The sequence below is a fragment of the Festucalex cinctus genome, chromosome 8 (assembly GCF_051991245.1).
Source record: "Festucalex cinctus isolate MCC-2025b chromosome 8, RoL_Fcin_1.0, whole genome shotgun sequence".
Taxonomy (NCBI): domain Eukaryota; kingdom Metazoa; phylum Chordata; class Actinopteri; order Syngnathiformes; family Syngnathidae; genus Festucalex; species Festucalex cinctus.
The window spans coordinates 15540224-15554958 of record NC_135418.1 but is presented as its reverse complement, the minus strand read 5'-3'; the positions used below and the strand labels follow the sequence as shown (position 1 = coordinate 15554958).

The 14735-nt window shown below is 40.0% G+C and overlaps 1 protein-coding gene across 1 annotated transcript; it reads left to right on the top strand.

Moving 5' to 3' along the window:
* Nucleotides 1-3726: 3726 nt before the first annotated feature.
* On the top strand, nt 3727-6116 carry LOC144024388 (calcium/calmodulin-dependent protein kinase II inhibitor 2-like). Its single transcript, XM_077530633.1, has 2 exons — nt 3727-4544; nt 5032-6116. Exons 1-2 carry the CDS (start codon nt 4376-4378, stop codon nt 5103-5105), a joined length of 243 nt encoding a protein of 80 aa, XP_077386759.1. The 5' UTR covers nt 3727-4375; the 3' UTR covers nt 5106-6116.
* The last annotated feature ends 8619 nt before the right edge of the window (nt 6117-14735 follow it).

The following is a 14735-nucleotide window of genomic DNA, read 5'->3' as shown; positions in this document are numbered from 1 at the left end:
AAAAATAAAAAAAATAAAAAAACTCTTAGCAGAGATGCAGTCATTTCTTACCTGGCCAAAATCCAATATGTCAACCATGGAACTTTTAGTTTTTCTAGAGGAGAAAAAACTTAGAGAAATCTATCCCAACATGTGGGTAGCACTCAGAGTGGCCGCTACCATACCAGTGACTGTAGCATCAGCTGAGAGATGCTTTTCCAAGCTTAAACTAATAAAAAACTATTTAAGGTCTACCATGTCACAAGAACGGCTAACTAGAGTGGCACTTATCAGCATCAATCAAGAAGTATCCAGGCAGCTATCCTTTGACGCACCAATTGATGCCTTTGCTGCAAGGAGGTCCCGGCGTGCACTATTTTAAGTATTTGCCGTTATGTTCCTAAGTTATTTAGTGAAGTTTTTTTGCACACTATTCACATTATCTGTGAATCACCTTATTGCCAAAGTTTTACGATATATCAAAGTTTGTATATTGATACATTTACTATTTTTTGTATCTTACACAATTATTAATGTACATAGTGAAAACATTTTGAGGTTTTAAATACTGTCATTTTGCAAAAATTGCAATAAAAAGTTGCATTGCATTGTACTTATGTTATTTTTCTTATTTTTATTTGTTTGTGGAATTTGGTATTTATTGTGTGGTGTGCTATTAAATATAATATATCTATAATTTTTTTTTGTGTTTTTTTTTTTTATGGGATTGGGGGGGGCTACCATATACATTTTCGCCTAGGGTACCAAATCATGTAGGGCCGGCCCTGATACAGGTCAGTGGTCTGCAACGGGTCTCTTGGAGTCAGAGGTCCAAAAATATATATATAATATTGTATATATATATATATATATATATAATATATAATGTAATATTTTTCTTTTCTTTTTTTTTTTAAATATATACTGTTGGTTAGTCTGCACATGTGGGTGTTATGTTAACAAATTATTGACCAATCGAAACTGTTGAAAATGGCTTGCACTCTTTGATGATGTAATGTTAATGGTTGAACAAACATGCCGTTTTTGGGGTCTCCTGAAAAGTGACGATTTTGGACGTACAGGGTTTTGGCCCAACACCAGCGGATATACTGTACATTTAACATATTAAGTTGATTATTTAATTATAATTAAATCAATTATGAACAAGAGTGGTACATGCTGCAAAAAAAAAAAAAAAAAAAAAGTGTGTACGTAATGCATAGCCTGGAAGCAAGGATCTACTGTAGCGTTTCTAAGAGATTAGCCCATCTCAGCTTCTAGTGCACTGTAGCAAATGTACAGTCATATTCTGTAGCTATTGCGTAAGAGCAAGGTCATGTTACTTCAGATTAGCTTCATTACACAAGGTAATAGACAGTGTCGTTCAAGGTAGCAGAAATCCATTTGTAGTTCGGTGGGGTCATTAAGCCTCAAACTTTGTGTCCATGCATGCATTTTCTCAACTCAACTCATTAAATGTTAACGACAGTATTTGGCAGCAATGTTGATCAACAAAATTGCACAGATTGTCTTTGCAGGTCTCATCACTGCTATATGTAAATAAATGCATTGATTAAGAGCTGTGTCTCAATATTTGTGTCCATAATTTGAATATCTATTCCGGAGAGGGCAGTGTGTGGGAAATGACTTGGCAGTATTAATTCATATGATGAACACAGATGGTTCCCACAGATGTCTAAAAGCAAACATTCTGTCTAGGATAACACCAACATGAGGCTGCTTGATCATTATGCAAATGACAACTGGATGCAGTCTAGTCAGTTGACCTTGAGCGAATGAATGCATTTGTGCGCGTGCGTGCATGATTTACATTGTCTCAGCATAGCTTCAACACAATAAATATTCTTTAACTCCTCTCTTTTCGTGGTGGGTAACAATGAATCCTGCTTGTCAATATTATATTGCATCTCACGTCTCTCGTCTAATATGTACCCATGACAACAAAGAATACAATGAGTGTGAAGCAGGTGAGAAACTCAATGCCAATTTTTTATGGCAATAAGGGCCCATCAAAATCATTGATTAAAAGTGGGTTTCAAAACAGCGTCACAATTTACAGGATAACAGTGGCTATAAAAGTATTGTTCAACTCTTTTAATGCCACACGTTATCAAAAAATAAACTTTAATATGACAAAGGCTTTGATCATTTACGTCATCCTTGAAAATGTTCTATTTCATCAGACTTCATCAGATTTCGTCATGTTTCATTGTAATCTCATACACATTGAGCCCATTGAAAAGAGATACAATACTGCCATCTGCTTGCCATAGGTAGTGTGTGTTTTCGATTCCACAACTCATTGACCAGGCAGTTCACGGTGCACTTAGACGGTGAACTGCCCTCTGATAAAAAACAAACAAAAAAAACAACAAAAAACAGTGTTGACATCATTTAACGTTTATGGCGGCATACATCGTGATTTTACTAATCGTTATTAAACGTTTTTGGTGGTCAAATTAAAGAAATTCAACTGTCAAAAGTGTGACCACTTTTCAAAATAGCGTTGCAAATGAGGGTGGTGAGAGGTTCAAAAGTGGGATTGTAAACTGGGTTAGGATTTCAAAGGAAGGTTTTAAATTAGGGTTAGGGTTTCAAAGTCGGGTTTTATAGAAGGGGCACAATTATAATGTATTTATTGGTTAAAAAAAATCAACTATCCAAAGTTGTGACCTCAGTTTTCAAAGTAGGGTATCACATCACGGTTTCAAACTATGGTTATGGATTCTTTTTTTTTTAAATAAATAAATAAAATAAGAGAAAGCATATCGTAAATGGTCATCACTAAGCACAGTTTTCATTTCCAAAAGGGGATCGACAATTCCAAGTTTAAAATGGTGGTGTTACACTGTGAAATGACATTCTCTGTCCATTGAAAAGCATTAATTGGACTTTGGATCATTGTAATTTGATTCATGAGGATTATTTTGATTTCAAAATGTGATGAAATGTTTGATTACATTAACAATCTGCCTGGTTTGTATGCTAGTCACAAGCAAAAGCAATACAATACGCCCTCTTTCACCATGTAAAACAAGCGTTTGCACTATGTTTCATTGTGGAAATATCAGAAATGCCCAGATGTTCTGAATTCTCTATAAGAAGTAATAAAATTATTTCGTCATACTTCTGCTTCATACTGCTTTCCTTGTAGCTGTACACTTTTTGACTATGCAATCTGTAAATATATTGTAAATAGAACCTCTGTAGTAATACATTTTAAATGGTTGTTGCAAACAGCAAACAGTGAAGTTTGTTCTTTTGAGGGGCACCCCTGACTTAATACAGAGGGATTCTGAGGTAAATCAATTTACCTCAGAATAAGAATAAGTGTTTTCGTTAAAAAAAACCATTGAATGATATTGTTTGAATTTTATTTGAATGACTTTACTTTTTAGAGCTTTTAGAGATATTTTGTTTTCATACCTTGTATTATATAGGTGCACTGCACACTCATGTTTTATTTGGTATTTGTGTTTATATTGTTCATGTATATTGTTATACAGTAACTTTTACTGTTTATGTACCTTGTTATAAATAAAGCATTTTAAAAAAAAACGCATTGAAGTTGCCAGTAAGAGTGGCAACGTAAGATGGCTGCCCTCTAGCTTCACCTGCGGGGGTGGGCATTCGTATTCAAATTGGGAGACGACGAGTCTTGACACAACCACAACTGAGGGGAAACACTGCCATCTACGGGTGAGAAAGCGCAACTGCGTTTTGTTTTATCTTCAGTTTTGACATCTCTGCCTCGTGGAGTGGGAGCGTGTCAACTGGATTTTCCCCAAACAGCGCCATCCTTTCTTAGTTCACATCCTAGTGAGTTGGAACTGGAAGCTTGTGAGTCTTCTGTGTTTACGGCGTTTTTTTGTTTTGTTTTGTTTTGTTTTCATGCACAAGAGAGTCCCCCCGCCACCCCCACCCCCCAATCAAACAGCTCCCTCGCCAGGTCTCCCCGGGATCCGCGTTTTGCATCGCTCCTCTATTTGCATCTCTCCCTCACATTTTCCGTGCCAGCGACTCCGTGCAGTGGGCGCAACCACCACTACTCTCATCACCAAACCAACACGCTTCTTCTTCTTCTTTAGTTTTTTAGTCTAACCGACGGGTTGGGTGGGAAAAAAAGAATAAGGAATCTCAATAATGTTGCCCAAGCTGCACGACTGGATGATTTGAGGGCATTTCCACAGTGTCTTAATTGCTGAGACACACACACGTGTTGTGGGTAAACAACAAAGGGCTCGATCGTGTCTGCGTCGTTTTATTTTCCCTTCTTGTTCCCTCCTTTTGTTTATTGGAGACGACGTTCCCACCCCACCACGCTTTCAACCAGGAGCTTCACGTTTAGTGCGCCTCGGTTTTTGCTCATCTGGAAATGTCGGAAGTGTTGCCTTTCAACGAGGAGAAAATGAGTCATTATGGAAATGAGGGCGACGAGGGACACCTTTCCTTCACCTGTCGCCTTCAAGACACCAACAACTTCTTCAACGGCTCGCAGAATAAACGTCCGCCCAAGCTGGGACAAATAGGCCGGAGCAAACGGGGTACGTTATTTGATTGAATGACATGACTTGAGTGTTGTGTTGACTGCGACACTGTCGCCTCGATGTGTGTGCCCCCCCCCCACCTAAGATCATTGCAGCGTGTTTTTAAAAATCTGCTATTGGCGATGCAACACAAGTATTATGCGCAATGCTTTAAAATGCACAGTGGCCCCATTCTTGGATGAACGCTTTATGACAAATCAGATTTAATTGACGAAAAAAAATCTCTTGTGTGCTGCATTCTTGATGGTGAATCCCAATGTGTGGATTTGTGCATTGTGCTGTCACGCACACACATGCGCACTTGATGTGGTGCACAACCACAACATGCATGTTGTATATTGGGACTGCATGGGAGACAGTACATAATTTGTTTGCATTTGCTGCCTCACGCATTCACATGATTATTGAGATTTTGTTTGGCATTTAACTTGTCAGACAGACACTAAACGATCTTTATTAACACTCCCCCTCCTGTCATCCGCAGTTGTGATCGAGGATGAGGCTGGCGATGACGATGCACTGAAAAATGGAACAGAGAAGACCACGGCGGATGCTTAGACCTACCATCCCCCATAAAGACACTTGATTTTTTTTTTAAAATGATATTTACCTGTTTTAATCCAAAGACATTGTATATAAGCACTTTGTTTCATGTGGCAGCAAGCAGCACTTCCACACACCCTCCTCTCCAAGGCAGCACTGGCAGCAAAAGAGACCCCCAGGTGGACCCCCACCACCACCACCACCACACACCCCCTACAAGAAGGGGTTTGCCATAAATCTAATAGCTGGAGAATGATGGAGGGGTGGAGGTTTCAATGGGTGAAGGAGAAAAATCAGGGAGAGGATGCAGAAATGAATATTAAATAGCAACAAAAGCACACATTTCTGCTATAACTGTCAAAATGATATATCAGTCTATAAGTTTGTACATAGGGAATACATTTTCTTGCACAAGTTTGGTATCTATTTCTCATTGTTTTGGGGGGAAACGATGTGTTTTTCAGTGACACCTGATGTTTGTTGTTTTTGTATGTTGAGGATTCCCCAACCAATTTAATTCTCGATGTTGCCTGTTTTTTTTGTTTGTTACATTTTGCAGCTGACGTTCCTTATTTATTTATGCTGTTCCTCCCACCAATGCGTGTGCGCTTCCAGGGCTTTCACCTGGATAGGTTGATATGACCGTACACACCCTATTGATAAACTATTTATATTGCATTGTGCATCATCGTGTGTGTGTGTGTGTGTGTGCCAAACCTCATGAAGTATCTACTGTGCTGCACCGGACAAGTTGTTCTTTTTTGTGCTTTTACATTGACACCTAAAGGTTGTTGTTTGTTGTTGTTTTATTTTTTTAGGGCTAACACTTAAAATACCAACTCATGCATGGCAAAGTGAAAATCATGCATGCCCAGCAGCAGAACTTCTGAAACTTGCGTGTATTCTTGAAGCACCTCGTGAAACAGCTTTGAATGACCAACCTCAAGCAGCAGTTTACTGTACTGTATCATTCACTCTTATTTGTACAGTGGCCTAATATCTTGTAATAAAGGTGATAACGAACTATTTACTGTTTAATGAATGACGAGATGGATTATTGTTTTTTTTTATGTTTACAAGTGTAGCAAAAACACAAAAGTCTAGTTTTATATGATGAGGTTCAACACGAGAGTGTAACTTGGCAGGTTTTTCAGATGTGTTGCTTGTACAGTTGATACTAGATTGTATATCTGCTGCCAAGGAAGGTTAAATCAGCGTTTTTCCACTGTGAGAAAGTAACATCCCATTCATCTGAACGATTGGATGGCGTCGGGGATGGGATGAAAATGAGCAAACAATAAAAAGAACTTTAAAAAACAACCACATGCTTTGTGCTTTTGTTTTGACTTCCATCTCAAACGTGACTGTTGCAAAAGCGGATGAATCGCAATAAAAGGCTGTTTTAGTTAACGAAATAACTAACAAATGAACACGGGTAAATGCTTTAAAAAAAAAAAAAAACTAATTGAAACTACATTTTAATGTTTATAAAATTATATAGCAAACATGATTTTCATTTTCATCTTTAGTAATTTAACAAGAGCCCTTGAGGTTGATTTTAAATGTGATTTTAGGTATATCGAAGGACGTTTGAAAGTGTGTCGCACAGAAGTGGCGTCATCTAGCAGAAGCGAATAGAAAAACATCTTCAGATGACGTTGCTCTTACAGACCCTTCCAGTGTGACGTCACGTTTAAGTGCGCCCCTTGCGGTGGAGGGCAGGGCGAGTGAACTTGAAAACAATCAGCGTGACCGAGAAAATAGGTCAAACAGTTGATAAATCAGTGAAAAACGCTATGGTGAACTTGTGCGCTGCCTATGGATGCTCTAATGTATCAATAGAGATGAGATCACTCTTTCGGCTGCCGACAGTGATTCTAAACCAGTTGGAAGACAGTGAGGAGTGAAAGACAAGCACGATGGCTAGCGTGAACCTACGACGCAACTGCTTCGCAAACACAAAAAGTACGAGGATATGCTCAGATCATTTTATATCAGCTACTTTTTCAATCATACTTTTTTTGCATAAGTATTCAAGTAATTTTGAACAAAACGTTAACAATTTAGCACGATTACTACTTTGTCTTTGCAGTCTGTTTGTTAGCAGCTAGCAAGCTAAGCTAGCTTGAAGACTTCGATAAGACGAGTACCTATATCCGGACACAAACGATTTAATGAATGACAATTTACACCATGAAAGTAGGTGATCGACGTACTGTTTCAACCAAAAACAACATACCTTAAACTTCCACTTCTACTTTTCCCTCCAACAAACTACATTTTTTTGTAGTTAGCGGCTCCAAACGAATGGTTTCAATGAGTCGCGGTAATGTGGTGTCCTATTCGGGACATTAATTTGTTATGGGATGTGTGGGTCTATTGGCGACAAATTTGCATGTTTGACTTTGTGACTCGCCTGCTTTTTCTTTTAACTCGGCTTTAACGCATCACTTGTTAAGTATGTAGGGTATGTTAGGGGTATGTTAGGGTATGCTTTTTTTTTCATTTTACCATGGTGTTTACTGTTATTATATCTTGTGCACATATACTTAACATAAAAAAACAACAACAACAAAACTAAAAACTATAGACCCTTCCAGCTGACGTCACTGCTTAGCTCCTGCTGCGCCTCCCGGAGGGCAAGCCTCCCATAACAATTGAATGTAGAGAGCTGGATTTTCGGCGAGTGTTTTCATTAAAAGGTATGGGAAATATGTCAAGTGTCACAAAACGTCCCGAGTAGGACACTACATTACCGCGACTCACTGAAACCAGCCATTTGGAGCCACTAGCTAAAAAAAAAAAAAAAAAAAAAAAAAAAAAAAATGGAGTTTGTTGGAGGGCAAAGTGGAAGTGGAAGCTTAAGGTATGTTATTGGTTGAAACAGTACGTCGATCACTACTTTCATGGTGTAAATTGTCATTCATTAAATCGTTTTTGTCCGGTGTCGGTACCAGATGTGATCGGACTGCCAGATTGTATCGCGGTCGCCTGCACATGACGTCACGCTGCAGGATTGTCTTGAAATTGTCCGTTTACAATTGTTCAAAATGACAAAATTTATGGACTAAAATTGGAAACACGTAAATAAACCTAAAATATAAAAGCATGATACTTTAAGGGTAAAAAAGAAAAAAAAGAATAGATTGAAGCGCCTTCGCGCTTGCCAATGACGTCAGTACAGCAGAGCTAGCGAAGTTAGCTTCGGTTTCTTTTTTAGCTGTTCACAAATCAATCACAATAACAAAAAAAATACCATCTTAATGATAATAGGAACACGTTAACAATCTAAACTGACAATATTTGTCACATCTGTGTCATGTGCTGGAGGTTGGATCCCAAAGTGCAGACGCAAATAAGGTTTTAACTCTTTATTTACACAACCTGACTAAACAAAATACAACGAGAATGCATCGAGAATCACGAGACGCAAAGCCCGATTGGGCTATGGAGCTGTACACAGGAACAGCGGTAATAATCCGACAAACACCCACTTCTCAGACAGCAGACAGTGATTCGATCTGATTGGTTGTGACTAAGTTAAGGATTAAAAATTAACATCACAAAGCTCATGACATCACATAGCATCAAACCAATTGAAACATCACATAGCGTTTTTCCAGTTGAAACCAGATAATGGTTACATCATTTCAAAACAGACACTTGTTACATCAGTACATAACAGACACTTGACCTCACGGTCATGAACCCAAACGTAACAGGTCATGAACTCAAACTTAACTCTGGCGTGACCCCAGACATGACAATCTGAGACAATTATTTAGTGTATTTATCATTTAATCAACCTATTTTATTATTTATTCAATATATTTTGAGTTTATATTCTGAGGTTTATTTACGTTTTTACAATTCAGTTTGTACATTTTGATTGGCTGGGAAACAGTTCAGGGTGTACCCCGCCTACTGCCCAAAGCCGGCTGGGATAGGCGCCAGCACCCCCGCGACCCTTGTGAGGAGTAAGCGGTACAGAAAATGGACGGATGAATAATCCTGGCATCCACCAATCTCAGCTGTCTCTTGAACTGTTGGTTCATGGCCATGCAGATGCAAATGGCGCAAGGGCACTGAGCCATGCGCAACACTGATGAGACGTGACATTTCCAACTCTAAATGATTCATGTTGTGTGACGAGCCAGTGTCAGCGTGCGGCATCTTGAGCGGGGACTGCCGTGATGTGCGCGGGGACCGCATAGCCTACGTACAGGGGACACGTCGATGCACGCACGTCTTTCTGCTCCAACTGCAGGCCAGACGAACATATTGCTCGCCTCTCTTCCTCCTCCTCTTGACAGACATGAAAGGGGCTGCCCGGGCCCGCTACCATGGTAACAGATGCACCTTGCGCTCGATGGGTGCTGCGGTGGGTTCGCTTGCGGAACAGTTTTCCCCGAGCCCTCTGCTTGATAGCATCGCTATCTGTAATGGAATGTTCCCCGCTCTTTTATCTCGCCCATTCACTGTGTGGCGTGACCACATTATCCCGCCAATGTGGTCCCTTCTTCCAAGACAGCAGTCAACCATGACGATGCATGGCGCTTACTGCAGCAACAGCCTGTCCCCTCACACGGGATGAGAGGCTGCACACTTCAGGGATGATGATTTTTGTTGGGCTGCATTCCCTCATCTGGAAGGTTGCAGTCACATTCTAATTTGAGTTTTACTGCGCATCATAAGAGTTCATCCCACAACAGAATTGTTGTTTGCAGTTTGCTCACCTTATTTAGCTACAATAATTGGAAACCACTTTTAGAGTGATGCAGTGCTTCACCAATGCATAACATATTAACATATTCTACAGGTCTTGTACTGTTTTAAATCTCTATTGATTCATTTTCTATGGCCCTTGTCCTCATTAGTAGGGATGGGCGAGTACCTTTAAGGTATATTGTGCCAATAATTAGCCTTATTTCAAGGTATCGGTACTGACAGATGCCCATTAAGATACAATAAGTATAGAAATAGAAAAAGATAATCGGAAATTGACATGGGGGGGGGGGGGTTATGTACCAAAAGTACCAGTGGCATCAGTGCTGCTTGGTATTGTTATCGTACAGGTATTGGTCTAGAAAAAAAGTAGTATCGAGCATCCCTACTCAATAGGGTCAAAGGTGAGCTCCACCCTATCCCGGATGACTGTACAGTACACATTGGACTGTGGTTCATCACTGTAGAAAAAAAATTACCAGCATTTTACAACAATTAATAATATTATTTAACAGTAATTTCTTTTAATTAAGTTCCTCTATAATATCCTGATTAACCTTGGATTTTTACAGGATTTAACTGTTATTTTACATTAAAATACTGCAATTAAAAACAAAACAAAACAAAACTGTTATATCATTACAAGGCCTGTAACATCACAGCAACACAGTATAATAAAAAATGCAACGATTTCCTGGATTTTACAGTAAACCTATCCGGTGAGTATGATATATTTTGTTTAAAATGTATGTTTTGCTTAGTTTTTTTATGTTATTAGACATTGATTCTGACCTGCTCCAGATAATGTATATGGTGCAATTGTGATGTTGTATTGCGTTTTTATGTGGTTTCAATGGTTTCTATCATTTCAATGTGAGTGACATAGGTGGATGAAGTTGGGTAAGTGAAGTAGTTTAGCATCTGAGACTCACTGCCCTCGTCCGTTTGTGTTGAAAACATTTGTAGTTGTTGGTCACACATCTAATTCTCATTGTGCTGAGCCTCATTAGTTGCGTGAACTCACATTTTTGTATGAAAGGGATGGTTTAATAATTTACCATGAAGGCAATTTCAAAGCAGCTTCTGATTTTCTTCTCTTCGTAACGACACACCTGCCACAAATCGTAATTGTCTGAATCCGGGATGCCTTAAAATCACGCCCACATCGTGTCATCTTCACTGGTTTCTGTGGAAAAGATCAAAGGCAGCTTATTGATGGAGCCCCACTTATAGCTCTGATGTGGGTTCTCTGTCGAGAAAAGGCCACAGACACGCAACATATCCTGCTCACTTCCGGATGGGCAGACTTCAACGTGAAATTAGTCTGGGAGGCCATCTCAGCTGGAGGAGCTTTGCAATTACACTCCACGCTGAATTAATTACTTCCACTGGGGTTCTAAGTGAAGTTTGATTAACTAGAAGTGTGACACATTGGATAATAGTGTCTCCCAAAGAATTTACAGTAATGCAAAGTGCAAACCTCTTTTATCTGAGCCTGAATCAAACAGGTTCTGTCAATACAGTCACCTTAGTATTTTACATGCTATCCAGTGCTATTGTACGCTCTAACGCTTAACACTCAATTCACACTGACTGCGGAACAGACGCGGTGCGTCTACCGTACGGTAGCCGTACGGACGCCTCAAGAACAGAAAGCATTCGAGTCTGCATGTCAATTCACACCAACTGCATTGCGGTGCGGAACGGATGCGGTGATGCGGAAGGTTTCGCAAGCATTCTATTTTTTCCGGATTCCGCATGTGGATTTTCATGAAACTGAAGAAATTACACAAGCCGGACACAGCATCCTGCAATTAGATTTCTGACAACTCCAGAAATTAAATACTTGTTGGAAATGGCAAGAGAACGACTGAAACATCACACGCTTCTATTTAAAATGATGTCGCTCCACTGTGTTACGGCTATGATGCTACCACGAAGAAGACTATTGGCAGGACAACATGAACTGTCTTGAACAGACTGTATAGGAGATATTTACAATGTGGATAGTATAAGTATAAGAACAATATCAAGATGTTAATGAGACGTAGCTAGCTTAACATAGCTAGCTAGGAGGTATAAGAGCTATATGAAAACGTTATTGAGCCTAGCTAGCTTATAACATAGCTAACCAGGCGGTATAAGAGCAACATCAAGACGTTATTGAGACTAGCTAGCTTAACATAGCTAGTTAGAAGATATAAGAGCAATATCAAGACCTGGTTGAAACATAGCTAGCTTAACATAGCTAGTTAGCTTCCTTCCCATCTACTCTGACTTCTCTCGCACGTAGAATGAAGAGACCACAAGGCGACCTTGATCTGACCTCTGTTTCATAAGCGTTTTATTGGGGGAAAACCCCTGCATTGACCTCACGACCTGAGGCATCCTTCTTCGTGTGACTTAAAAGGCTTTAATGGACGGAATGTGCTTAACGTGCACATGGAGAAGACGTTTGTATCTTTTGTACATGAAAATGTGGGTTTTGTTTTGCTTCAGCACTGATGTGTGACTGGCTGTGTGTGCTAAATTGACATTGGGATCAGGTATTCTCTCACTGATTCTCTTGGAAATTCATAAGGACGACCACTCACAGGAGGCAAAGTGGTAGGAAACTTAAATGTCCCCGAAGGTATCGTAGCAGCATCTTTTTATTTACTTGGGGGAATATTGAAATAAATGTATGTTAAGTCTGTTACAACCCACTTCACTTGCAGCTAAATTAATGATTGCAGATGACGTCAATCTTTCAACCATGTTGGCCCTCAGTTATGAATCCAGTTTTATTCTAAGGCATTTTTAGCAAATTCTTGGCCTGGGGACATTGTCCTTGGTTGTCGTTTAAACAAAAGGGTAAGAATCCAAGTCCAGCAGATGGGACTGTCAGGACACAGCAATGAAAATATGGAATAGCAGCCAAAACGATAAAAGAAGAGAACATGCCGCATTAACGTTAAACACGCTTTGTTTTTCCACGAGAAGCAAAGTAGAATGAAGAGACCAGGAAGTATAGCGAGGCAGATTCGGAGAAAGATGAGCAGATAAGAAAGAAAAAGAGAAGGGGATAAACAGAGAGTTAGAGAGAAACAGAGTAAGAGAGAGAGTCTCAATGATGAAATGAATGCCAGGGAGAAACAGTTCAGACCCACCAGATGGTTTCTATAGCAACCACATCCCCAGTCTCTCACTCTCTCCGTTTCTCTCTCTGCCTAGTTGCTCCGTTGCTGCTTCACATCCATGCTGGGAAACCAATGGCTGACAGAGAGCTTCATTTTGGTGCAGTCTTGTTTTCAGGCACAAAGAAACAACTTCATATCATTGCACTTCCATGCGTCTAGTGTGCATTTAATTGTATTACTGTGCTTTTATTTTACAGTTCAGAGTCACCTGTGTTGCGTCATCCTGAGAGTCATTGAATACTGTGTTTCCCTTTCTCCGTAGCTGATTAATTAGAAACATCTCTCTGTGTGATCCAATATACACCGCTACAAACTGCACCAAGAAAAATAAACATGTCGCTTATTGTGCGGGTGTGTATTCCAGGGTTCTGCTCCGACAGCTGATTTCCATCTTTTGGAACAAGCGCTTTCCTCGTGTGGTTTAATTCATTTCCCAAATCATATTGGGCATGATGCATCACAGTGCAGTGCGCACCAGAAATGGGGTCATGCGGAGTTCATCAATTAAAGAGACTTGCAGCCGCTGAATACAATGTGTACAGTACAACATGGGTGAACGTATATGCATTGCTGCAGATATACAATATGTGCTTTGGGTAGTACGTGTCTTCATTTAATTTATATATATGTACATTGATAAAGCAGTATGACTCTGTCAACAGCAGGCTGGCATCATCTGAACAAACACACACAGACTCGTCGGGAATCTCCAAAGTGGGATAGACAACAAAGGGAAGCACTAGTGGCCCCCCCCCTAGCTAATCGCTTACTCGGAGATCATTTTCAAAACAGAACAAAATGGTGGACCATCTCATTGCGGCAGAGTGGGTCTCCACAGGGCCCCCGGGGGCAGGCTGGCATGTAACTGTGTACGCGTGCCTTGTGAATAAAAGATGCTGACCCAGATGGAAATTGGCCATCGGTCCTTTAATTTGTCCAACATGTGTGATTGGCCCGGGCCCAAAAATCAGTTCAGTCAGCCTGAGAGTAGAGTGGTCATCTGTGTTATCATGTCAAGGTGACATGTTGTCAGATTCTCTCTCCAATTTGACTTGTGTCTACCAAAATAAGAATGACAGAATAGGCCAATTTGAATACTTAGATAAATGAGGTACAAATCTACTGTAAAATCAGTTTCTGTGTTTTTGTTGTTGTTGTTGTCTTTTTAACACGTTATTGTTACATGTTATTGTTGTTTACTACCCCTAGCAAAAAGTATGGAATCACCAGTCTTGAACGAGCACTCACTCAGACGTTTTATTCTGTAGATCAAACTCAGATAAAACGCATGAAACGGTCGTAAGGTCATTCCAAAGTGCAACATCTTGGCTTTCAGAAACACTAAAAGAAATGAAGAAAAACATTGTGCTGGTCAATAAATGTTACTTTTATAGAGCAAGTGCAGGGAAATAAATATGGAATCACTTCATTCTGAGCAATAAAATATGGAATCACTCCATTTTGAGCAGAAAATAAGGACACACCCAGTCAATTTCCTTTCCTTAATTGGGCACCTGCCTCAAATTACACCTGCTCGTTAGTCAGCAGTTAAAAACAGTGCAGTGCAGGGCTGCTGGACCAAGTGGATTGGCAAGAATCATGGCTCCAACAAGGGCGATGTCTCTTGAGACCAAAGACAGGATTTTCAAACTTCTTGAAGAAGGTAACTCCACATATGGTTGCCAAAGATGTGGGCTTTTCACAGTCAGCTGTATCGAAGATCTGGACCAAGTACAAACAG